This window comes from Saccopteryx bilineata, chromosome 1, assembly GCF_036850765.1.
Source record: "Saccopteryx bilineata isolate mSacBil1 chromosome 1, mSacBil1_pri_phased_curated, whole genome shotgun sequence".
NCBI lineage: Eukaryota > Metazoa > Chordata > Mammalia > Chiroptera > Emballonuridae > Saccopteryx > Saccopteryx bilineata.
Window position 1 is genome coordinate 10,879,115 of NC_089490.1, and position 23,805 is coordinate 10,902,919.

The window sequence follows — 23,805 nt, forward strand, 5'->3', positions numbered from 1 at the left end:
TCATTCTACAAAATGCAGTACTTTTCCCTTTGTCTCCTTTTACTGTTTATTACTTTGCTCCAATCAAACCTATTGCCCGTTCAGCAAATCATCCAACAACTATGTGTGAAGGCGCCGGAAATATGCGCAGAATATTAGAGAAGTAGGGGCGTAAAATCAGACCGTGCCTCGGGAGGTTCAGAAATGCTCCTAGAAAAACGTGACTCTTATTAGAAGATAGGAAGAATTAGTTGGATTTAGCCAGGTTTGAGAAGAGGGTGCCTGTCTTAGACCCAGTGAACTGATGAGTAGAGGCATGGATTTGGGGACCTGTGCCTAGGCTGAGTTAAGGGACAGACTGTCCATTATGAAAAATGAGAGTAGAAAACTTACCAGGAATCAGATAAGAATACCATCCCGAGGTTCATTTATTTTTTATTTTTTAATTTTTTTTATTTTACTTATTCATTTTCAGAAAGGAGAGAGAGAAAGAGAGACAGAGAGAGAAGGGGGGAAGAGCAGGAAGTATCAACTCCCATATGTGCCTTGACCAGGCAAGCCCAGGGTTTTGAACCAGCGACCTCAGCATTTCCAGGTCGACGCTTTATCCACTGCGCCACCACAGGTCAGGCCCGAGGTTCATTAATATAGTTGAGATGACTTTAGTTCTGAAACTTTTCGAATGCTTCTCTTGTCCCCTCTCCCTGGCCAGCTACAACAGCAAAATTTATTGGAAGGGCCATTCATATTCACTCTTCAATTTCTCTTCTCTCATTCTTCATTTTTATTCTTATTTATATACTTATTTTAATTGACTGTATTGGGATGACATTGGTTTGCAGATCTTCTCATTCTTCTTCAAACCCCCTCCAGGCAGGCGTTCACCTGTACCCTTTACCCAAACGGGGTGTGTCAAAGACATCGGTTTCAAGGTTTGAAATAGCGTTTATGTGCTGATGACTCTCAAATGTGTGCCTTCCTCAGCGCTCCTCAAAACCTGCTCTATTCACGGGTTTCACCATCTCAGCTGATGGCAATTTAAGAATTCCAGTAAAGTGAAAAGCCTTGGAATCCTCATCAATTCCTTCTTCTCTCACTGCCCCCTGTCAGTTAGACAGGAACTCCTGTCTTGAGGAAATCTCCGGTATCCAACCTCTTCACTTCCCAACTTATTTCACCTTGACCTGAGCCATCCTCCTCTCACCTGGGTTCCAGCAAGGGCCTCCTAAAGGGTCTTCCTGAGACCACACCTGTGCCTACGGTGTTCTCTGTATCGCAGCCTTGTTTTTCCAAAGGAGGCCTCAAAGGACTCCTTTGCTCAAAGCTCTACAGTATCTCTGTTTCTCTCAGAATAAAAGCCAAAGTTTTTACAGTGAATGATAAGATTCTAGATGAGCTGGCCCCTTTCATGCCTCTGGTTTTATTACTCTCTTTACCCACACCAGGCATGTCTCCCTTCGGGGCCCTTATGCCCTTTTCCCCTCTGCCCAGTTGACCTCTTTGGAGCCTTCCCTGAAGGCTAACTGCAATCCTGGCTTCTGACAGCATATACAGTGTGTCCATAAAGTCATGGTGCACTTTTGACCGGTCACAGGAAAGCACAAAAGACTATAGAAATGTGAAATCTGCACCAAATAAAAGGAAAACCCTCCCAGTTTCATACCTATTCAGTGCAGTTCTATGTGGGCTCACACACAGATTTTTTAGGGCTCCTTAGGTAGCTATCCTGTATAGCCTCTACAGACTCGTCACTGACTGATGGCCTACCAGAACGGTGTTTCTCCACCAAACTGCCGGTTTCCTTCAACTGCTTATCCCACCGAGTTATGGGATGTTATTCCTATGTGGTGGTGCTTCATTATAAACGCGCCAATATTCATGTTGCACTTTGGTCACGGCTTCGAATTTAGTGAGCCACAGAACACACTGAACTTTCCTCTGTACTGTCCACATCTCGACTGGCATGGCCGTGGGCTGCTCTGCTGTATACACGGTGTTAGGTCATCATCTGTGCATGCGCACATGCTGCCACATCATCCTACAGAAACTGGGAGGGTTTTCCTTTTTTTGGTGCAGATTTCACATTTCTATCGTCTTTTGTTGCTTTCCTGTGACCGGTCAAAAGTGCACCATGACTTTATGGACACACTGTATTACTTTTACCTGTTTTTGTACTTTATACAAATGAAATTGTACAGTAAGAGCTCTTTTGTACCTGTTGTCTTCTGCTGAACACATTAATGAATTTCATCCACATTGTTGCCTGTAGTTATAGTTTGTTCATTCTCGTTGTTGTATAATAATGATCTATTGTATTAATCTAACCCAATTTACTTATCCTGAATGAACAAATTATTTAAGATCCCAGATCTTTCCTTTCCTTCTTGATGTCACCAGTGTTGTTGTAAAGATTACATGAAGTAATACACAGAGAGCATTTAGTAGGTACTCAACAGAAGTTAGCTATTAGTTTTGTTGTATTCAGAAATCTTATTCAACTCAGTGATCTTGTTCTGATCTGAAGTGCCATATGGTCACTGCAGCCCCTGAAGATGCCAGCCTGGCTTCACCATGGGGAAGGGCCAACATGGGTGACCTCAATGGCCCAGTGTGTCCTCAGTACACAAAACAAGCTGGGCAAATGGGGTCCTCTCTTTCCAGGGAGTCAGGGAATCTGAAGTCGTGGCCAGTGCCCGGGGCTGCTAGCTTCCGCCTCTGCACCCCTAGGAGGAGAGGCCCAGGAGTGTCTCACTAGGCTCTTTGGCTTCTGCCTTCTCTGGGGTTGGCTACGTAACCCTTTCTGCCATCCAGCGACCCTGCATCCCTAGCATCTGCCCTCAGTATCCTCCTGATCCAAGTCCCTTTTCCCTTCATGAGATAGATTTAGTTTTGTAGTTTGTCCTCAAAAGGACCTCAAAGACTCATTTAATTAACAGTTATTAATTACTATTAATAAGTACCCCCTTTATAAGAATTCCAGTCAGGCTTTACAGTTCTGTGAATCCTTTACTCTATTCAATTACACCAGTTTTTTTGTTCATCCATCCATCCTTCCATCCATCCATCCATCCTTCCATCCATCCATCCATCCTTCCATCCATCCATCCATCCATCCATCCACCCATCCAATTTTGAACATTATTGAGGGCCTGTGATATGTCAGGCACTGCAGGGTAGACCATATTGTCCTTTTTTTTTTTTTTTTCAGTAGTTTCTTCAAATAGTGAGGTTTTTTTTTTTTGTTTTTTTTTTTGGTATTTTTCTGAAGCTGGAAACGGGGAGGCAGTCAGACAGACTCCCGCATGCGCCCCACCGGGATCCACCTGGCATGCCCACCAGGGGGTGATGCTCTGCCTATCTGGGGGGCTGCTCTGCCACAATCAGCCATTCTAGCGCCTGAGGCAGTGGCCACAGAGCCTCAGCGCCTAGTGGAGCCTCGGCTGCGGGAGGGGAAGAGAGAGACAGGGAGGAAGGAGAGGGGGAGGGGTGGAGAAGCAGATGGGCGCTTCTCCTGTGTGCCCTGGCCGGGAATCGAACCCGGGACTCCTGCACGCCAGGCCAATGCTCTACCACTGAGCCAACCGGCCAGGGCCATATTATCCTTCTTTTCATGTGAAAGACTCAGGCTGAGTGGTTTTGTTACAATCACATGGCTTCCAGTGATGGAGAATGTTGAGTCAAGATAATCCTTGCTCTTTACCGTGGGCCTGGGTGATTTTCTTTCTTTCTTTCTTTCTTTCTTTCTTTCTTTCTTTCTTTCTTCCTTCCTTCCTTCCTTCCTTCCTTCCTTCCTTCCTTCCTCCCTTCCTCCCTTCCTCCCTCCCTTCCTCCCTTCCTCCCTTTCATTCACACCTAACTGGCAGAGGTCAAGGCTATCTTAAACATCTGTAATCCCACTTGGCATACAAAGCTATAGTAGATGCATTGCTCTCAGCAAACCCTTGCTGCCCTTCCCTCAAAGGGACTTCATTCATTCCAAACCCAGGGAAAAAATCCCCCCAAACAGAGGCATGGCTGACTTGATCTGGAGGAGGAGGAAAATTTATTTTAGTTTGATTCTGGCTCACAATTTTGTCTGGGTTTGTATTTTGGTTTTTTTGTTTGTTTTTTTGCATGTTGGGGTCATTAGAAGCCACTTCAATCCCACAACAAATCAGGGCAACTCAGAGATAGCTTTCTTGGCTGGAGGACCTACTGGCTTCTCCTGCTCCTTTGCTTTTTCCTCGTACATCAGGATCCTGGTTGAGATGGGAAGAGACACGGGAATCAGGCAACAGTCCTCTCAAGAGAATAAATCTCAGCCCTGACCAGTTGGCTCAGCGGTAGAATGTCAGCCTGGCATGTGGAAGTCCTGAGTTCGATTCCCGGTCAGGGCACACAGGAGAAGTGCCCATCTGCTTCTCTACCCCTCCCCCTCTCCTTTCTCTGTCTCTCTCTCTTCCCCTCCCGCAGCCAAGGCTCCATTAGAGCAAAGTTGGCCTGGGCACTGAGGATGGCTCTGTGGCCTCTGCCTCAGGCGCTAGAATGGCTCTGGTTGCAACAGAGCAACGGTCCAGATGGGCAGAGCATCGCCCCCTGGTGGGCATGCTGGGTGGATCCGGGCCGGGTACATGAGGGAGTCTGTCTCTCTGTCTCCCTTTCTATTATTCTCACTCCAGAATAATAGAAGAAGAAAAAAAGAAGAAGACATCTCAGCCCACTGTGAGAGTCCAGAAGAAGATAGGGTCTGGGGTGGGAGGAGGCAGAAGAGGAGGAAGGGGGGGGCTGGAGTGCTGGGCCCCGGGGGCCAGAACCATGGGTGGGGACAGGAGCTCAGGGGCGTTCCTCGGAGGTGGGAGGACAGGGCGCTGAGGGAGGCTGAGCCTGGGGAGCAGGGCAGGCGGGAGGAGAGGACGGGAGTGGAAGGGACCCGGAGGCCCCCCCGCAGCACCCTCACATTTTCAGGATGGCGGATCTCTTGCCCAACATCATCCTGAGAAAGTCCGAGTAGTTGAAAGTCTCCCCAGAGCCACTGGAAACCTCACTGATTAATTTCTTTAGCTCCAGGTGGGTCTTGGGCACCCCAAGTTTCTCCAGCATTCGCTTCAGGGACATGATATCTGGAGACAAAGCATGGGGGTGAGCAGGTGGGGAGAGTCTCTCTCATCCTCCCCCTCCCCCTTTACATTCCGTTCCTTCCTTCTTATCCTCGTAGCCGGCCCTTTTGCAAACCATTGGGAATGGACCGCTGGAGGAGTGACCCCTCTCCTCTCTTCCTAGGTTGGCACCCTTCCCCCCCAAATCACCCTTTTCTCACCGATGTCTCCGTTCCCATTCAGGTCAAACTCCATGTATTTCTCTGGGTGAGGGGAGGAAGCAGAGGGTAAGCTCTGGGTGGAAGGGACGGGCAGAGACCGAGGAAGAGGCGGCCACCACATGTGAGGTGGGGGGAGGGGTGGGGGAAGGAGGGGTGGGAGTTGAGGGGCCCTGTCCAGGTGTTCTGAACTGGAGGAGCTGCTGAGAGGGGCTGACCAGGGAAGGGGCCTGTGTCCAGGGGCCATGAGAGGCAGCCTTCCTCTTCCTCCTCACGAAAGCAGACTGCACTGCCTCTGTTCGCGGGGAAATCCCACCCCCTTCACTTCCCACCGAGCCCTGCAAGGTCCCCCTCACTCTTGAAGGCTTCCAGTTTGGAGTGCAGATCCTCATCGCTGCTGTATTTAGGGTCCTCCAGGAATTGCTGTGGGCGGGAAAGCGAGAGCCAGGCTAGGCCCTCTGGATCCAGGGTCCCTTCCCTCCCAGGCCCGCCTCCTCGTGGTTCCTTTTACCTGGTTGATTTCATCCAGTCTCTCTTCCTGCTGGGCCTTCAGCAGCCCGAAGGCCTTTCCTCCTGAGGGGCACAAAGGTCCAGGGCACCCTCACCACCCCCTTCCTCTCTTCACCCCCACACCAGCCCCGAGGCATCCTAGTTCTGCCTTCCGAGGCCAGCTGACTGCCCTCCTGGCTCCTGGCCCACGTCCGCCTGCTCGTTGCTCATGGTTGGTGGAGGCTTCTGCCTGTTCCACTTCTCCTACCCTGTAAATCCCGGGCTTGGCTCATGGCTCAGCGGACGCCGATGGAGGCAGACCAGCCGGCTGTCCCTCTGTCTGCTGCTCTCCTCACAGTCTCCCAGGAGGCCTCCCTCCCAAACTTCCTCCTGCCCCTCTGTCCCCCTCCTCCGTGTCCAGGACTCACTTCCCCATCAACTTCTGCTGACACTGGCGCCCCGGAAAGAAGGGGGAGCTGAGCAGAATGGCGGTGGGAAAAGAACATTCTCTCAGGTCCTTCCTAAGGGGAGCCTGGTGTGTGCACGCAGGAAGCCCCTTGATGAGCCCCTGGAGGTGTGGGGGGAGGGCAGCCGGACCCCAGGGCCTTCCCTCTCAGGAGCAAGTGGTCCTTGTCTTGTCCCGAGGTGTGGGCGGCTCTCAGGTCCCGCCTTGCGCCCGGGCTCGCAGGTTGGGACTGGCCAAGGAGGGCTGTTGGGCAGATAAAATGTATGATGCTCACTTTGTTAAAGATAGAGGCCGTTGCCCAGGCGATATTAATGTGTGATGAGAATCGTTGTAGCCTGGGGCTTGGTTTTGGGATTAAGCCTTTCCCACCCCATTTTGATGTGGGGTGGTACAATCCAATCATGCCTCAGAGAAGTGACTTTGTATTAGAGACTTCCCTACTTTGTATATTGGATTAGAGGTTGTGAAGCTACAGTATAAAGTGGGGGCGGAACGGGAGTTTGCCCTCTCTTGGTTCCTGAGATTCTCATTAGAGGAGAGAGCAGAGGAGAGCAGAGAAAGGCCACGTGGAGGAGGCCAGGAGAAGCAGACAAGATGGTGGAGTGCTGAGTGAGAAGCCAGTTTGTGTAGTTTGTATCTGGGAGAAGGAAGGAGATGGGGAACAGAGGTGAATAAGGCTGGTGAGCTAGAAACCTTTGATTCTAGGAAACTCGGGTAAGTCAGTGGCTTTGTGAGCACTGAATGTGACTGGGTTTTGGAGCCCAGTGTATGTTTTTACTTGCCTGCCGGGTGCAAGCTAGATTTAAAGACTATGGCCCATCAGTTTTTGGCTCCGCTGTTTCTTTACCGACTGTCCGAAGCCAATGCGAACCTGCATGTGAATGGCCATGATGGGCCTGACCTGTGGTGGCGCAGTGGATAAAGCGTCGACCTAGAAATGCTGAGGTCGCCGGTTCAAAACCCTGGGCTTGCCTGGTCAAGGCACATATGGGAGTTGATGCTTTCAGCTCCTCCCCCCCTTCTCTCTCTCTGTCTCTCCTCTCTCTCTCTCTGTCTCTCCCTCTTCTCTCTAAAATGAATAAATAATAAAAAAAAAGAGATATCAGAGATTTAAAAAAAAAAAAAAAAAAAGAATGGCCATGATGGTGGCTTCTGGCTTTACAAGGGCCGACTGGGTTTTCCGCGCTGTGGGAAAGGGCCATGAAGCTGTGGGCTGTGTGTGTGTGGGGGGGCGAGACAAGTACAGGTTCTGGAGAGGGAGAGAAACTCCGTCCCAGCTCCAGAGAAGCTTGGACACGGAATCGCCCACAAAGGCGTTCCGACCAGTTTGCCCTGGGATGTACGGTGTGACCCCTCATCTTACCCCTGGGCATTCTCAGTGCGATCTACAGAGCTCAGGCATTTGAGAAGTTAAGTAGATTCTTTAGAGGAACCGAAAGCGATGTTGAGAGAGACAGCATCTCTGGACATAAGAGCCAGGGGTGAGGCCGGCATTGTGCGTGTGTGTGTGTGCGTGTGCGTGTGCATGTGTGTGTGTGTGTGTGTGTGTGACAGGTGTTGCAGGTGTTGGTCCCTGGGCTCAACACAGAGCGTGAGTAGCCTGATAAATGCCCTCCCTAGTGAGTCCTTCCCCTCCCTCTCTGCTCTGTTCAGCTGTCACCACCACAGGAGGCGAGAGCACTGTGCCCTGTCCCTGTGACCCATGTGCCCACACGGCCTGTCCCGAACTCCGTCCGCTCTGCCCAGCATGGATGCAGACACTGTCCTTCTCGCTGCCCTCGGCCTAGTCCCCCTTCTGTGGCTGGCAGTTTCCGCCTCGCCCTGCCCTGTCCCTGACCCCTGCAGGTGGCGGGGATGCTGGAGGGCACTTTGACTTCCTGACTTCCCGTGACTGCAGCCGCCTCCGCCCTTGCAGAGAAAGCAGCCGCGTGTCTGGACTCCCACTGGTCAGGGCTCCCTGCCTGGCGGGGAGCGTTCATTTCTGCGTTCGTGTGTTCACTTAACAAATATTTATTGAATACTTACCGTATGCCAGGTGTGCTGCTGAGCCCAGTGAGCCAAACAAATGTAAACTCTCATTCTGAAGGACAGTCCAAGGGGGGAGAGAGACAATAAAATAAACACGTGTTTTAATGGCAGTGGTGCCCGTGGAGAAAAAATAGGGAAGGGGGACAGGATGTGCTGGGGTGTCTGCCGTTTTGTTTTTAATTGTTTGTTGGTGTAATACTGATTAAAAACATTACGTAAGCTTCAGGTGTACAATTCTATAATACGTCATCTGTACTATGATGTATTGACCCTTTCTGTCCCCCCCATACCGTTCCCCCTGAACTACAGTTTTAAGCAGAATAGTGAGGAAGGCTTCACTGAGAAAGTAGTATCTGAGCAAAGATTTCAAGGAGGTGAGGGAATAAGCCGTGTGGATAGACGGGAGAGGAGCATCTTAGGCAGAGGGCACAGGAAGTGCAAAGGCCCTGTGGTGACAGCATGTTTGGCTGCTCAGAGTATCTGTGAAGCAGAAGGAAGGACAGTGTAGCCGAGCCCGGTACGTGCGGGGAGACAGAGGCATGAACCAGATTGCGTGAGGCCATCGGGGAAAACGCTGGCTTTTGTTTGGCGCGAGATGGCCTCTCAGGACGGCCATTCCATCCAGGATGGCTCGGCAGACCACCAGGGCGAGGCAGAGCTGAGATGCTCAGAAAAACGGCCTGGGCCCAAGTGGCAGCGGCTCTGACCAGGAGCACAAGGGAGAGTGAGGAGTCTGTAGCAGGGCAAGTGGTGGAGAATGAAACTCGGCCCCAATCCGGATGTGAGGAAGCCTGGGGAGAGCAGCCCTCCCCCTCCTCCAACCACATGGAGGACTGGTGGGGAGGGGCCTTTGGGCAGAGAGCTGCCAGGGGGCTGTGTCGGGGCTGCAGCAAGCAATGCACTGAGAACGTGGAGATACGGGTGCCGTGGACCAGCGCGGCTGGTCATCGTCCAGGTCCTGACAGAACGGTGCGGGATGAAGAAATAAACTCGGAGAGAAAAGGATGGGATCAGGAGGTCTCTTGGCACAGTCAGTGGCTTGCAAGAGCAAGTCCCCTCCCCCGAACCGCTTTATGTACAGGGCAGAGCAAAGTCATTAGCAAATCAAAGAGATCTCCCATACAAAGTCACATTTCCGAGGCAACCCAAGATTTCTCCCCAGTGCAGAAAGCCCTCCACCCTGCACAACATCTTAACTTCACAAGACAAAGAAAAAAAGAAAACTGCCTCCAGTCTCTCTGAGGGACATGGGGGCTAGGACAGTAGAAACAGTCCAGCATCACAGCTCACATGGAGGTGTGGGGAAGAACTTAGCCTTTAGAAACTTACCCAAGCAAGTGAGGTGGGGGGCTGGGCAGCCTGTCAGCTTACTGCCAGTCCCCACACCTCTGACCCCCACACATCTAAACCGCAAGGACCTGTCAGCTTGCGGTCTCCAACGTAAGAGAAGGTAACTCTCTCCTTAAAGCAGGGGTTCTCTGCGGACGGGCCTTCCACCGGTGTCACACGGGAGCATGTTGGCAACGCACATTGTTGGCCCCAGCCCAGACCTCCTGAATCAGAAACCCTGGGATTGGGCCCTAACAATAGCTTTTAAACCAGATGATTCTCACACGCACTCGAGTTTAAGAGCCACTGCCCTAAAGCAATAGAGTGGCTCCCACACCTGCAAGGCGGCTGACCCCTGGCCACCGGTGTCAGCCCAGCTGGAGTTCACTTGGTCAGTGGGAGGTGGGTGGCTTGGCAGGGCTGGTCAGCCTTGGAGGCAGGAAAACGGGAGTTGCTGAGGCCAGGGTTGTTAGTGTCCAGCCAAGCAGTCATGGAGGGAATGCTGAGCTGGCTTACAAGTCGTCCGGCTGGAGCCTGACCAGGCGGTGGCACAGTGGGCAGAGCATCGGCCTGAGACGCAGAGGACCCAGGTTCAAGACCCTGAGGTCACCAGCTTGAACACAGGCTCATCCAGCTTGAGCACAGGGTTGCTGGCTTGAGCACGGGATCATAGACATGACCCCCTGGACTCTGGCTTGAGCCCAAAAGTCACTACCTTGAGCAAGGGGACACTGCCTGGGCTGGAGCCCCAGGTCAAGGCACATATGAGAAAGCAATCAATGAACAACAAAGGTGTCGCAATGAAGAATTGATGCTTCCCATCTCTCTCCTTGCTGTTTGTTCCTATCTGTCCCTCTCTCTGTCTCTCTGACACACACACACACACATACACCATTTTTACAAGATGAGGTGAACTGATAAACTACTATAATGAAATACTACTCAGCAATAAAGGAACAAGCTACTGATACATGCAGCAGCATAGATAAACGTCACAGACATTGTGCAGACTGGAAGAAGCCAGGTACAAGAGTGTATACCATATGATTCCATTCGTATGAAGTTCAAAAACAGGCCTGACCTGTGGTGGCGCAGTGGATAAAGCATCAACCTGGGAACACTGAGGTCGCCTGTTAAAACCCTGCACTTGTCTGGTCAAGGCATATATGGGAGTTGATGCTTCCTGCTCCTCCCTCCTTTCTCTTTCTCTCTCTCTCACTCTGTCTATCCTCTCTAAAATGAATAAATAAAAAGAAATTAAAAAAAAAACCAGACTAAGCTCATCTATAGGGCTATAAATCAGTGGTTGCTTCTGCGAGGGGAGAGGGGTTGACCAAAAATGGGTGCGGGGCCTGACCTGTGGTGGCGCAGTGGATAAAGCGTCGACCTGGAAATGCTGAGGTTGCCGGTTCGAAACCCTGGGCTTGCCCGGTCAAGGCACATATGGGAGTTGATGCTTCCAGCTCCTCCCCCCTTCTCTCTCTCTGTCTCTCCCTCTCCTCTCTAAAGTGAATAAATGAACTTAAAAAAAAAATGGGGGCGGGAAAAATTCTAGGGTGATGGAAATAATCTATATTATAACTGCAGTGCTGTTGACATTCATTTGCCAGAGGTCGTCCAACTGTACACTTAAGATCTGTGCCTTTTACTGTAGATAATATATCTCAGTGTTTAAAATGTCATCTACGGGGACATCAAGCCTCCCAGAGATTGAAACAGAGAGGAGGCTGGGGAGTGAGATGCCAGCTCTTGGTGAATGTGAGGGACGTTAGACACGGATAAGGAAAGAAGGAAGGTGTTGGGGTCCAATGCTGTGAACCTTGGAGAAGTGGAGGTCAGAGGTCGAAAGTATATACCGGCCCCATTAATTAGCTTGAAAACCTGTTAAGGGCGTGGCCAGAGAAGTCGCCCACATCTCAGCCCTGCCAACACTTTAGAGGAGGGGCCACCAGGTGAGGCGGCCTCACCTGGGCTGGGATTCCAGCGCCCCTCCTGGCTGTCACCTCTTCACGGGCTCGGAGCTCCGCGTTGGAAGTTGACTGTTCCTGATCACACGCGGGTCGGTCCGCGGCTGGACGTTCAAGAAGCCGAACCAGAGACGTATGTATATCCACTTCACGACTTCTCTGTTCGTTGCCTCTCGAGTCCCTGGGAAAACTTTCTTTGGAAAAGTTCCGTCCTTGCCTCCGCCGCGCCGGCTTGCGCGCCCTGCAGGTTAGGGTTCCCCAGGGCGTCTCGGAGTTATTGAGAAAGGTCCAGGCACGCAGCAGGATGTGTTCTAGACGGACCTGAAGAATCTGACTGCTGTCTTTGGAATCCACGGCATTTTTAGGGTATTGAAAATCGTAGGCAGGGGAAAGAGGTCGAGAGAGCAAGACACCGTTGAGTCCAGGGCCAGCTATGCTATTGGTCATCCTAGCTCAGGACCGGGGAGGAGCTACCCGTTAGGACACTGAGTACCAGCCCAGCGGGGTCTGGAAGTGACGGGCTACTCCCCAGATGTGCACGTCGCGGGACCAGGACTCCAGCGTTGCCCTGAGCCGTGGAGCAGTGCCCGGTGGGGGAGCGTGTGCTGTGACAGTACACCCTCGGGACAGTTGGCCGTTCCGGCCCCCGCCTCTATTCCACTCAGTGGCGACCTCCCTTCCCTCTCCGAACCCTGGGCTTGTCCCAGTTGAGCGGAAGACACAATGTTCTCTGCATTGACTGTCTGGGTGGTGATGGGTGCTGATAGGTAGGTAAGGGACAGGAACAGGCTGGAATGAAGGCCCAGGTGAGAAAAGCCGCCTACTGGGAGCCTCAGGCTTTCTCATGCTCTGTGACCACCAGGGGGCGACCGCCGCCTTGCAGTGGCAGCTCGGTCCCCAGCCTCGGTAAGATGTCCCCAAAGCCCCCACTTCACAGGGAGAAGGGCTGAGTCAGTCCTTCCCAGGTTGTGTGTGGGTCACGTGTGCTCGTCTCGGTGGTCCGGAGAAGTTGAGTAATTTGAGCTTTATATAACTAGTGTGTAGGGGAGCTGGCATTGGGACCCGGACTGACTCCAAGCCAGCGTTCTTAACTGTGAGATGAGTGCTCCCCCTCCCCAGAGAAAGCTCCAGATCACTAGCAGTGAAGGGGGGAATTCAGCAACCTATAAATGTGTTGTAAAGCAGAGATGGAAACAGACACACGCACAAAATAATGTATTGATCTAAAAGGACCCGAGAGAAGCGTGCGTGAGCGCTGGGACTGTGTGTCAGCGGGCATGTCACAGGTAACCCTTCTCTCCCAGGTGCTGTGTTTGCTCACAGAGGTCTGTAAAGCATGCTGGGCACACTCTGCTATTAGTCCCTCTGTAACCTTGGAGTTCCACGTCATACAATGTATCCTTCATTTGTGTGTGTACAAACCCATTTTGTGTAATGGACATTTTGTAACTTCTCCATAAACGTTAGTTGGACAATGAATAAAATAATGCACGAGGCCCTGGCCAGTTGGCTAGGTGGTAGAGCATCGGTCTAGAGTGTGGTAGTCTCGGGTTTGATTCCCAGCCAGGAGAAGCGCCCATCTGCTTCTCCACTCTTACCCTCTCCTTTCTCTCTGTCTCTCTCTTCCCCTCCTGCAGTCAAGGCTCCATTGGAGCAAAATTGGCCCAGGCACTGAGGATGGCTCCATGGCCTCCACCTCAGGCGCTAGAATGGCTCCAGTTGCAACAGAGCAACATCCCAGATGGGCAGAGCATCGCCCCCTGGTGGGCATGCCGGGTGGACCCCGGTGGGGTGCATGCGGGAGTCTGTCTCTCTGCCTCCCTGCTTCTCACTTCAGAAAATACAAAAATGCCCCCCCCAAAATGATAAAATAAAATAATGCACAAGTGGGTTTTCCAGTGGGTGATAAGTCCACACGGAACATTCCGGGTGAAGCGGACCTCTCTGTGAAGTGAACTCCCGTAATGGAGATCTGAGTAGGAACGAGTCCAAATTCTTCATCGGCAGTGCTCACCCTGCCAAAACGTGCAAGTCAACAGTCTTGAGTTAAACAGGAGCGAAGTCCCCACCCCGGTCCCACCACTGATCACCTTGCTTCTTCTCGTCCCACAATTACAGAATCGCTAGAGCTGCCCCAGGAGAGAACCAGATTGGAGGGAAAGGAACGGGTTGGGTGGGCTTGGGCACTATTGAGCCTATGGGTGGGGGAAATAGGTTAGCTCTGGGCCCAGCAGGGCTCCTGGAAGTGCTTCTGGGTTAAGGGTTGGTCTTCTTGAGCATAGGAAGTTCGGGGAACCACATCCTGGTCTCACCCGCCTACCCACCCACCTTGGCGTTACCGGACATCTAAGCCCCACCCTCACTTGCAGTACTTAGGCAACCTGCCCACTCACTGCCCCCACCTCCTAGTGACCCAGATACTGTCCTCGGCAGGACCTTCTCCCCGGAGAGGTACGCATCTCATGCCCAGGGCCCCAGGAGGTAGAGGTCCTTGGCAACCGATGTGCGAGTCCTGAGCATCATCGGAAGCTCCTCGCCGCCCGTCGGGTGACCAACGGCCGCGTCTCCTCCCCCCAGAGCTCAGTCCCCGCGTCGGCTGGGATGCCCTCCGACATGGCCCAGATGCTGTTCCTCGTCTTTGTCACGGTCCATCCAGGTGACAGGGCTCTCTCCCAGGACCCCGAGGGTGTGGGGCCGGGATGAGGGAGAACGAGGGGGGGGGGAGGCTGGACGCAGATGTCCTGGGGAGCAGGGTCGGTGGGGGCTGGACACTGAGCCTGAGGGGAGTGGAAGGCAGGAGAGTGGGAGCAGCTGATCCTCCGTGATGCTGACCGCAGGGGCTCCCCAGTTCCGTGCCCCCTGCGTGGCGTGGCTAGGGTCACTCCCCGGCTTCCACTCAGAACCCTTCGCTCCTCAGCTGCCTGCCTAAGAAGATGAAGTCAGAAGGACCAGTAAAATTGGCCGGAAGGGGTCAATTTTTCTTTTTTAAAGGGGCCCGTCTTAAATGTTTATTTTATGGATTTTAGAGGGAGAAAGGGAGAGAGCAAGAAAGAGACAGGAATATCTCTATCTGTTCCTGTATGGGCCCTGACTGGGACCGAACCGGAAACTTCCACACTTCGGGACCATCTGTCTATCTATCTGGCCAAAGCTAAAGGGGTCAGTTTTAATTTGATGAGTTGAATAAGCTTTAATAGTAAACAAGGCTTATTATCTGGGTCTAGATATGGGTTTGGGAGAGCTAATTCAAATCGAAGGTAAGTTTTTTAGTGAAACAAATTTTAATTAACTGAGAAACCTTATCTATTGGACGTTTTCCTTAACTAAATGCCCCGTGGACTCCAGACCTGCGGCCTCAGACCAGCTGGAGCCTCGGGCAACCCAGGCCCCCTGGCGACCCACTGAATAAAAAACTCTAGGGGGTGGAGCCTAGAGATCTGTTTTTAACAGAGACTCCCAGTTAATTTGGTGAGCTCTCTCTAAAATAGAAGAATGACTGGTAAATTTCACTCACTAGAGAATTTAGGCCTGACCTGTGGTGTCACAGTGGATAATGCATCAACTGGAATGCTGAGGTCGCTGGTTCGAAACCCCGGGCTGGCCTGGTCAAGGCACATATGGGAGTTGAAGCTTCCTGTTCCTCCCCCCTTCTCTCTCTCTCTCTCTCTAAAATAAATAAAGTCTTAAAAACAACAACAAATCAGGGATTTTAACAATTGGCTTAATTTATCAATTTAGGGAAGTTAAATAGAGATCTCAATCAATTATAGCCATGTCTTCCAATGAAGGTTTAAGTAGTTAATGCTCTTTGACATAAAACAAAGTAGCAAGGATGGTGTACTGTAGAATGTCATTAGTACAAAAATAATACCTGGGTGATATAATTAATGATATTAGTTAATGAGGCAGCCACATTCATTAATGAGCTTCAATTTCTTTCTTTCTTTCTTTCTTTCTTTCTTTCTTTCTTTCTTTCTTTTTTGTGAGAGAGACAGAGAAAGGAACAGAGGGACAGACAGACAGGAAGGGAGAGAGATGAGAAGCATCAATCATCAGTTTTTCGTTGGGATACCTTAGTTGTTCATTGATTGCTTTCTCATATGTGCCTTGACTGGGGGCGGGGGGGGGGGCTACAGAAGAGCAAGTGACCCCTTGCTCAAGCCAGAGACCTTGGGCTCAAAGCAGCAACTTTTGGGCTCACGCCAGTGACCCTGCACTCAAGCTGGTGAGCCCGCGCTCAAGCCGGTGAGCCCGCGCTCAAGCCGGTGACCTTGGGGTCTTGAACCTGGGTCCTCTGAGTCCCAGTCTGACGCTCTATTCACTGCGTCACTGCCTGATCAGGCTCAATTTCTTTTTAAAGTTAATTGATTGATTTGAGAGAAAGAGAGAAGAAAGAGGGGGAGAGAGAGAGAGAGAGAGAGAGGCATCAATTTGCTGTTCCACTTAGTTATGCAGTCACTGGTTGCTTTTTGTGTGTGCCCTGACCGGAGATCAAACCCACAGCCTTGGTGAGTCAGGACGATGCTCTAACCCACGGAGCTGCCCAGCCAGAGCCTGAGCCTCAATCTCACTTGACAGGTTAAATTCCAGCAAGACATCGCTGGTGAGGGCAGCCGGGAAACGGTGAGAGACAGAGAGGGGGGAGAGTTGGTGTAGGAAAGAATTGGAAATGATTTAACAAGCAATGTGAAGGTATTAGACTGGTAAAGAGGAAAGGGTTGAATGAGGCACCCAAAGTGTATTTCCCCTCCCCCGGCCCCCTGTGGTTTGGGGACGGCTGGGATTTTCTCCCATCCAAGTACTAACCAGGCCCGACCCTGCTTAGCTTCCGAGATCAGACGAGATCGGGCGCGTTCAGGGTGGTATGGCCGTAGACGCTTGGCTGGGATTTTCTCCTACAGGCTCTCTGGCCCTTTCTCTTCTGAGTGACTGGGGAGGTGTGTGTCTGGGTCTTCTCTCCGCCCCTAGGGTCCTGCGCTCTCTGGGTGTCCCAGCCCCCTGAGATCCGTGCCCAGGAGGGTGCTGCTGCCCTCCTGCCTTGCTCCTTCAATGCCAGCCGAGGGAGACAGGCCATTGGCTCTGTCACATGGTACCGGGACGAGGTGGCCCCAGGAAAGGAGGTGAGGAACGGCACCCCCGAGTTCAGGGGCCGCCTGGCCCCTCTGGCCTCTTCCCGTTTCCTCTGTGACCACCAGGCTGAGCTGCACATCGTGGACACCCGAGGCCGTGATGCTGGAGTCTACGTGTGCCAGGTGGAAGTGCTGGGCCTGGGTCTCGGGACCGGGAACGGGACGCTGCTGGTGGTGGAGCAAGGTGAGGCCCCAGGAGCCCGGGGCTCCTTGGCTGGAGGTCCCGCCCCCGGAAGCCCAGAGTCCTTCCCTGAGGCCGCCTCCCCCAGTCTGCCCCAAGCCCGCACATTCTTCCCGGGGTCCCCTTGACCAAGTCCTTCTTTTCCACCTCCCGGATGCAGGACCTCCTCGGCTGGGGACCCTCACAGTCCTCCTCCTCCGGGCTGGATTCTATGCCTTGAGCTTTCTCTCCGTGGCCATGGGGAGTGCCATCTATTACCGAGCTAATGTGAGTCGTGGAGCCGTGGCAGTGGCGGGAGAGAGGGGGGGACAGAGAAAGCCGGAGGACGGAGAGACAGAGACCAAGGAGGGAAGGAGGGCCACCTGGTTGCCAGGCCACGGTCACGTGGGAACTCACTGCCACCGCTTGGATGGCTGCTGCTGAGGGATTCCAGACCCCAGTGAGCCCTACTGCTCTTCAAGGGTCCCCAGTAAATCCCTCTGCCCCAACAGTAACTTCGTATGAGTCTTACATATTTTCTTCATTCTCGGGTTGCCCCAGCGCACCCCGTCCACGTTCCCCGACTCTTAGCGCTCTCCCTTTCTACTGAGGATAGCCGGGAGAGGCCCAAGGGGGAGCTTCCCAGCAATCGTGCCCAGGGCCCCTCCCAGCACCGTCCTGAGGCTGGACAGGTGGGCGGGACCCAACTCTCCCAGGCCCGGGAGGCTGAGGCTGATTCTGCCCTGACAGGAGAAGTATCAAATCTGATTGGTCCTGCTTGTCAATTGTCCACAGAAAAAGACAACGCAGGGGTCCTCGGGTTGCCACAGATCCGTTCCTATGACAGTGACGGAACCCGAATTTTGGTGTCAGTCGAAACACACCCTAGTAGCCTAACACAAACAGAACACTGCGCTTTTTTTTTTTTTTTTTTTTTAAACAGGGACACAGAGAGAGAGAGTCAGAGAGAGGGATAGACAGACAAGAACGAGAGAGATGAGAAGCATCAATCATCAGTTTTTTTGTTGCGACACCTTAGTTGTTCATTGAGTGCTTTCTCATATGTGCCTTGACCACGGGCCTTCAGCAGACCGAGTGACCCCTTGTTCAAGCCAGCGACCCTGGGTTCAAGCTGGTGAGCTTTGCTCAAACCAGACGAGCCCACGCTCAAGCTGGCGACCTCGAGGTCTTGAACCTGGGTCCTCAGCATCCCAGTCCGACACTCTATCCACTGCGCCACCGCCTGGTCGGGCAACACTTGCACTCGTAACAGTCTAAAATGGCGTAGGTAAGCGTCCTGGGGGACGCCAACTTCCTCACTCATATTCCATATTACTGCGCGTTCTTCCGCGGCGCAACCAAACTAGTTCGCCCATGTAGTCTGTAAGTAGGACGCTGATGGAAACACCTCTCAATTTTTTTAGGAGTTAGCATCGTAAACTCCAAACGCCGTATGTCGAGACTGTTGTAACCCGAGGACCGCTGTAGTCCCCTCCTATCCACGGGGGATACGTTCCAAGAGCCCTGGTGGATGCCTGAAACCATGGACTGACCTGAGCCCTGCATACACTGTGTTTTTTACCTGTACCTGCCTACCTATCATAAAGCTTAATTTATACATTCAGCAGAGAAAGAGATTAACAACTGCAACAATATTGAAATAGAATGACTATAACAATGAACTGTAATAAAAACTTTTTGAATGTGGTCTCTCTCTCTCTCTCTCAGAATATCTGATTGTCCCGTGCTCACCCTTCTTCTGGCGACATGTGAGGCGACACAGAGCCCGCCTGTGATCAGATGAGTGGGGTGAACGGCGCAGGCGTTGAGACAGGGCGTTAGGCTGCCGATAGGGCGACTTGGACACAGGCACTGCGATAACTCGGCAGCTGATCTTGTAACCGGGCTGGCTGCCAAGTGACTAATGGCCAGGTAGCGCGTCCAGGGCGGCCTCTCTGGACAGACAAATGAGTCACGCCCCGGGTAGGATGGAGAAAGACAGCGTGAGGTTTCATCACCCTCACTCAGAATGGTGCACGCTGTGAAATGCATGAATTGTTTATTTCTGCAATTTTCCGGGTAGTATGTTCTGACCGCAGATAACTGAAACGGCGGAAAGCAAAACCACGGATGGGGCGGGGGAGGGGGGGCTGCTGTACTCTTTTCTGGCCTTCAAGCGGGGCTGGGGTCCCTAAACACCCTTCTTACCCGATAAGTCCCTCCTGGACCCCAGTGGGTGGGAAGGTACGTGACTTGTTTTGAGAGTGGCCGTGGGGGACAGGGGCTTGAGATGGATTGAGAGGCTGGGGACACGTGAGATGCTGAGGCCGTGATCTTTACTTGGGGGACCACAGGACCCCCGCTTGGGCAGAGGGCAGGGTCTGGGCCCGCTCAGGCAGGCTTGCTTTCAGCAATGCGGGTGTAGTCGATGCTGGGGTCCTCCGCGGAGCCTTCCCGTTCCCGGCGGCCGCGGGCAGGCCCCTCGCGGCAGGGCAACCTCTGCAGAGAGGCATAGTGGACCTCCTGCTCCTGCTCCTGCTCGGAGAACTGGGCCTGGGGCTAGGCCCGACATTGCTGCTGACCGGAGGCAGGTCACAGGAGGGGCCACCCTCTTCCTCTCCTTCCTTCCTTGTCAGTGCTCACCTCACGTCCACTGTCTTTCCTCACTGCCTCCTCGCTGCCCCCCCCCACTCTTCTCTCTCTCCACCTGCTGCCCTTTCTCTTCGTGTCTCTCGCTCTCTCCCTCCTCATCGCATTCTCCCTCACTCTTTCTCTGGGTCTCTCATTATTTCCCAGTGTCTCTTCCATTCTTCCCCTGACCTTCTCACTCTTTTTTTGTGTGTGTTTTTCCGAAGTCAGAAGTGGAAACACAGAGAGACCGATTCCCACATGTGCCCAACCAGGATCCACCCGGCACGCCCACCAGGGGGCGATGCTCTGCCCATCTGGGGTGTTGCTCCGTTGCAACAGGAGCCATTCTAGTGCCTGATTTGGAGGCCATGGAGCCGTCCTCAGTTCCTGGACCATCTTTGCTCCAATGGAGCCTTGTCTGTGGGAGGGGAAGCGAGAGACAGAGAGGAAGGAAGGGGGGTGTGGAGAAGCAGATGGGTGCTTCTCCTGTGTGCCCTGGCCGGGAATTGAACCCGGGACTTCCACACGCTGGGCCAATGCTCTACCATTGAGCCAACATTCTCACTCTTTGTCTCTCTCATTCCTTCTCCTCTTTCTTTCTCTTTGTTTGTCCTATTTCCTCTTTCTAACGCTATACACCCTTTCTCTCCTTCCTTCCACTCATTCTCTTATTTCTCTCTCTCTCTGCCTTTCTCTTCTTTCCTCTCACCGACTCTCCCACACTCGCGCTTTCCGTCTCTTCTCTTCCCCACCCCATCGCCGCCCCTCCCCCATGCCCCTGCCCCAGACTCACCCAGCTCCTCTCCAGCTTCCTCACTGGAAGAAAAGAAGAAGCTCAGCCTGGCCCTCTGCTGTGCCGCCCGGCCCTCCCGCGTGGCCCCCAACACCCAGCGGTCAGCTTCACTCCTGCTGACTGGCCCGTGTGTCCCATGGCCGAAGCCCTGGCCCCTCGCTCGGGACATTCTCCCCGCCCCCCGTTCCCACCAGCCTCCCCACTGGCCGCTCCAGGGGTGTCAGGGGGGACGGGGGTGCTTCTGGGAAAGCCGGAGGAAAGGGAGCGGGGGGGGGCGCCCCCCGGGGCCCTGCTGGGGGCCCTGCCACAGCTCGGGGTGGGCTCACCTCTCCGATGGAGCCGACACACACAGGCGGACAGGACTGCCACAACCACCACTAGGAGCCCCCCGAGCCCCAAGCCCCCGTAGAGGTACGGGCTTTTGTCTGAAAGGAAACGAGAAGTGACCGGTGGAAGGCCCTGTCCCTGCTCAGCCGCCCCGCCCTGCTGGCGGGCGGGGGCGTCCCCGCGCCCCTCTCCAACAGTGTTAGAGGCAGAAAAACACCCTCTCGGTGCGATTCTTCGTGGGGCCGTGGGACCGTGTTACCTCACTCCTATCCGAGGGCCCCCCCATCGTCGCCCGCGCCTGGGGCCTCTCACCCCTCGCCGGCTCCCGCTGCCACCCTCCCGTCCCGGGCCTCCCTGGGGAGTGTCCTGGGCCTCCCTGGGGAGTGTCCTGGCCGCCTGGCTGCTGGTTCTGCGAGGTCACCTGCCCACGCACCTCACACGTCGCTTTCCCTCACGGCTCCCTGTGCGGAGGGCTGCCTTACCTGGCCCATCCATCCGGTTAGGGACTGCAGGCGACTGGCCTGGAGGTCAGGAAGCCTCGCCCCTGCCCTGATGGCCTCACCGGCCCGGGGCCGGTCACGTGCCTCCAGTTCCTCACTCCAGTCCGGCCCTGAGCCGGGCACTTTCCCTTCATCGCTGCTCTTCTGTCCGACAACACGGGGCACTGTGATGCCCCCCTCCCTGGCGAGGGGTCGGCCCAGAAGTGCCGGAGCTGGGGCTCAGGGCCCGCTCTGTCCAGCTGCATGCAGCGCCCGCCCTTCTTCTTCGGCCCCAGGCTGACCAGGTGGTTCACAGGGGCCTCCCGGGCACTGGGCAGTTCTAGGTTCTGCTAAGAAAGGGGGCTGATGGAGGAGGAGGAGGAGTTTGGGGTGCGTGTAGGGACTGCTGGAAAGGAAGGGCGGGCAGCCAGCACCGGTCCCTCGCCCCAGAGGGACTCAGGTCTGCGGAGGGGGCCTGCTTGGAGAGCCGCTTCTCATGGGCAGGTCTGCCGGGCTGGAGTGGGGCATGGAGGAGAGTCTGGGGCCCCACACTTCCTTTCCGGTACTTCCTGCCTGACAACCACTGGTTCCTGTTTGAGGGCCAAGGGGGGCCTCTGGCTGCACCCCAGAGCCAGAGGCACTGCCCAGGGCCTGAGAATGGGGACCTGCCTGAGAACAAGAGGAACTCTGGGAGGTGTGTGCGTGTGGCGGTGTCCAGAGCAGACGCCCGGGTGCAGGGGAAGGCCTGAGGCGGCCACAAAAGGCAGGAGGGGCGGAAGTGGGTTGCTTTTCATTCTGGAGAGAAGTAAAGACAGAGGCTGGACAGAGCCTCCAGGGCCCAGGGGACCTCAGAGCCCTGCTCTCCTTTCTCTCATCACAGGCACACCCTTATCTCACGCGGGGTGTGCCTGTCCCCTCTCCTCCTCAAGGGTCCCTGCTCTCTGCCAGCGTACTCAGAGCCTGTGGCCCACAGGGGCCACTCGACATTGGCGGAAGCCGCCTGGGCAGAGGGAGGTACATTCCCACCCCTCCTCTGGCCTTGACTTGTCCCTCAGCCTTGACGCCAAGCCAACATGGTCAGGAGAGGAGGTTGGGCTTTGAGGGTGAGGGTCAGGACATCTTTGCTTTCAGACGCCTGGGGCAGTAAGGAAGCCTGCAGCCCCCTCAGCTCCAGCTGTCTTACTGACCCTGTGAGGAGTCCATGACTTCACACCTCCTCCAGGTGCCTTCTCGGATTAACCTTTCCCCCAGTTACCTCTCACACTGCATCTACCGAGAGCTCACGATCTCAGTGTGTGTGCATGCAGACACATACCCTGGCTCCCGCGCCACTGGGGTGACTCACCTGGGGTTCTGGGGTCTCTATCTAGTAGGGTGACAGATTTACAAACAGAAACGTCCAAAGCAGCCAGGCGAAATCTATCCAAGCACTGTTGTTAGATCTAGGATAGAAAGTTGATGAGAAATTGGCGTTCAAAAGGAGAGCTAGCCGGCCAGCCCAGGTGGACTTCCTGCTGGAGGCAGAGAGAGTAAGGGTGGTGGTCCGAGACCCTCTGAGAAAAGACCTGGAGGGAGGCCTCTGAGTGGCACTGTGATGGGGAGGGGGGTGTCCCTTCAGGAGGGTGAGGCCCCGGGAGCTCAAGTGGGGGGAAGGGGTCAGGAAGCCAGCGGGGGCTTGAGTCCATACGCATTTGCATTCTCCTCTCTAAATTCAGAAACTTTCTGCTACTTCCTCCCTCTTCCCCTCCGCCTCGTTCCCCCTTGCAGGATAGAACCGCAGAACAATCAATATTCAGTTGGTTTTCTTTTTTCTTTTTACATTTATTACCTAAAAGTTTAAACATGGAAAAAAATGGAAAGAATTGTACAGCGAACATATCCTGAGCACCTACATTCTACAATGGACCTTCCTTTAGATGGGCTTTATCACTTACTTACCCGTCCACCTCACTTTGGGCTGCCTTTCCAAGCTGCGAACATCAGTCCGTTTCACATCTAAAACCTCTGCGGCGCTCTTCGCGGACTCGAGTTCGGTATTTGTTTCTCTGTTTCTTTTTGGGACGGCCAAGAAAGGCAAAGTTTACGTGCAGGGAAAATAGCACATGCTAAGTGCTGTTTGCCTAGTTGCTATATTATTATTATTATTATTATTGTTGTTGTTGTTGTTGTTGTTATCTAAACACACAGAGAAGGGGAGGCAGTCTGCGGCCATTTCTAACTTCCTTGGATCTGGTCTTCCCCTCCGCCCCTACCCTGGTCCCTGCTGCTTGGTTTTGCTTACTTATTCATTCGTCCTCTTTTCGTTTATTCATAAACACTTAGTCAGCAGCCCCGTGGACGTGGACGGGGCCCCTTCTGGGCCGCGAGGCTGCCTGAGGGCCTGCCTGTGGCTCTCCCCTGCGCGCCCTGTAGCCGGGGCAGTGAAGCTCACTCCACCCGTCCTCAGTGAGGCGGAGTCGGTGCTGATGCAGACCCCCTTCAGCTGCCATGGCTGTGGACCCAGCTCTGGGGGATGGAGGAGGTCGGTCCAGCATGGGGATAGGTTCTCCTCAGGGACCTGGACACCTGTCCTTCCGGACACCAGTTCCTGACTCAGGGGCGTGGGTGCAGCGGTCCCGCAGCCCCCAGCACTGTGGTGCGGAAGGCCGCAGGCTGACTGCACTGGCTGTCCGGAGGTCTGTGTTCTCAGCGCGGCTTTGCTGCCGACTTCCTGCGAGCTCCCTGCTCTGCTCAGG

The 23,805-nt window shown here is 53.9% G+C and overlaps 3 protein-coding genes across 5 annotated transcripts; 1 reads left to right on the plus strand and 2 right to left on the minus strand.

Annotated features, from left to right (window-relative positions):
• Positions 1-4,004: 4,004 nt before the first annotated feature.
• On the minus strand, positions 4,005-6,186 carry AIF1 (allograft inflammatory factor 1). Its single transcript, XM_066252890.1, has 6 exons — positions 6,030-6,186; positions 5,784-5,845; positions 5,629-5,695; positions 5,276-5,317; positions 4,916-5,078; positions 4,005-4,217 (listed from the first exon to the last, which is right to left on the minus strand). The coding sequence occupies exons 1-6, from the start codon at positions 6,052-6,054 to the stop codon at positions 4,133-4,135; spliced, it is 444 nt and encodes a 147-aa protein (XP_066108987.1). The 5' UTR covers positions 6,055-6,186; the 3' UTR covers positions 4,005-4,132.
• A 5,439-nt stretch (positions 6,187-11,625) lies between these two features.
• NCR3 (natural cytotoxicity triggering receptor 3) lies at positions 11,626-18,534 on the plus strand. 3 transcript variants are annotated; one of them, XM_066252892.1, is made up of 6 exons: positions 11,626-11,684; positions 13,985-14,002; positions 14,129-14,207; positions 16,520-16,864; positions 17,022-17,128; positions 18,265-18,534. In XM_066252892.1, exons 3-6 carry the CDS (start codon positions 14,153-14,155, stop codon positions 18,277-18,279), a joined length of 522 nt encoding a protein of 173 aa, XP_066108989.1. In that variant the 5' UTR covers positions 11,626-11,684; positions 13,985-14,002; positions 14,129-14,152; the 3' UTR covers positions 18,280-18,534. The 3 variants fall into 3 exon arrangements, with proteins under 3 accessions (XP_066108989.1, XP_066108990.1, XP_066108988.1); XM_066252893.1 differs by having other exon boundaries at positions 11,680-11,684; positions 13,985-14,207; positions 16,520-16,671; positions 16,747-16,864; XM_066252891.1 differs by having other exon boundaries at positions 11,680-11,684; positions 13,985-14,207.
• A 374-nt stretch (positions 18,535-18,908) lies between these two features.
• On the minus strand, positions 18,909-21,330 carry LST1 (leukocyte specific transcript 1). Its single transcript, XM_066268340.1, has 4 exons — positions 21,074-21,330; positions 20,591-20,689; positions 20,265-20,287; positions 18,909-19,399 (listed from the first exon to the last, which is right to left on the minus strand). Exons 1-4 carry the CDS (start codon positions 21,084-21,086, stop codon positions 19,232-19,234), a joined length of 303 nt encoding a protein of 100 aa, XP_066124437.1. The 5' UTR covers positions 21,087-21,330; the 3' UTR covers positions 18,909-19,231.
• Positions 21,331-23,805: the final 2,475 nt, after the last annotated feature.

Bases quoted from the DNA above. Each gene is read 5' to 3' on its own strand.
- AIF1 (XM_066252890.1), bottom strand. From the start codon at position 6,054: ATGAGCCAAGCCCGGGATTTACAGG. The intron at 5,079-5,275 runs GTGAGAAAAGGG...CTTTGTCTCCAG, and splicing joins GAATGGGAACGGAGACATCG to ATATCATGTCCCTGAAGCGA. The intron at 4,218-4,915 runs GTGAGGGTGCTG...CATCTCAACCAG, and splicing joins AGATCCGCCATCCTGAAAAT to GATCCTGATGTACGAGGAAA.
- NCR3 (XM_066252892.1), top strand. From the start codon at position 14,153: ATGCCCTCCGACATGGCCCAGATGCTGTTCCTCGTCTTTGTCACGGTC. The intron at 14,208-16,519 runs GTGACAGGGCTC...CTCCGCCCCTAG, and splicing joins CTTTGTCACGGTCCATCCAG to GGTCCTGCGCTCTCTGGGTG. The intron at 16,865-17,021 runs GTGAGGCCCCAG...TCCCGGATGCAG, and splicing joins GCTGCTGGTGGTGGAGCAAG to GACCTCCTCGGCTGGGGACC.
- LST1 (XM_066268340.1), bottom strand. The intron at 20,288-20,590 runs GTGAGCCCACCC...CTTTTCTTCCAG, and splicing joins GTGTCGGCTCCATCGGAGAG to TGAGGAAGCTGGAGAGGAGC. The intron at 19,400-20,264 runs GTGAGTCTGGGG...TGTCGGGCCTAG, and splicing joins GGAAGCTGGAGAGGAGCTGG to CCCCAGGCCCAGTTCTCCGA.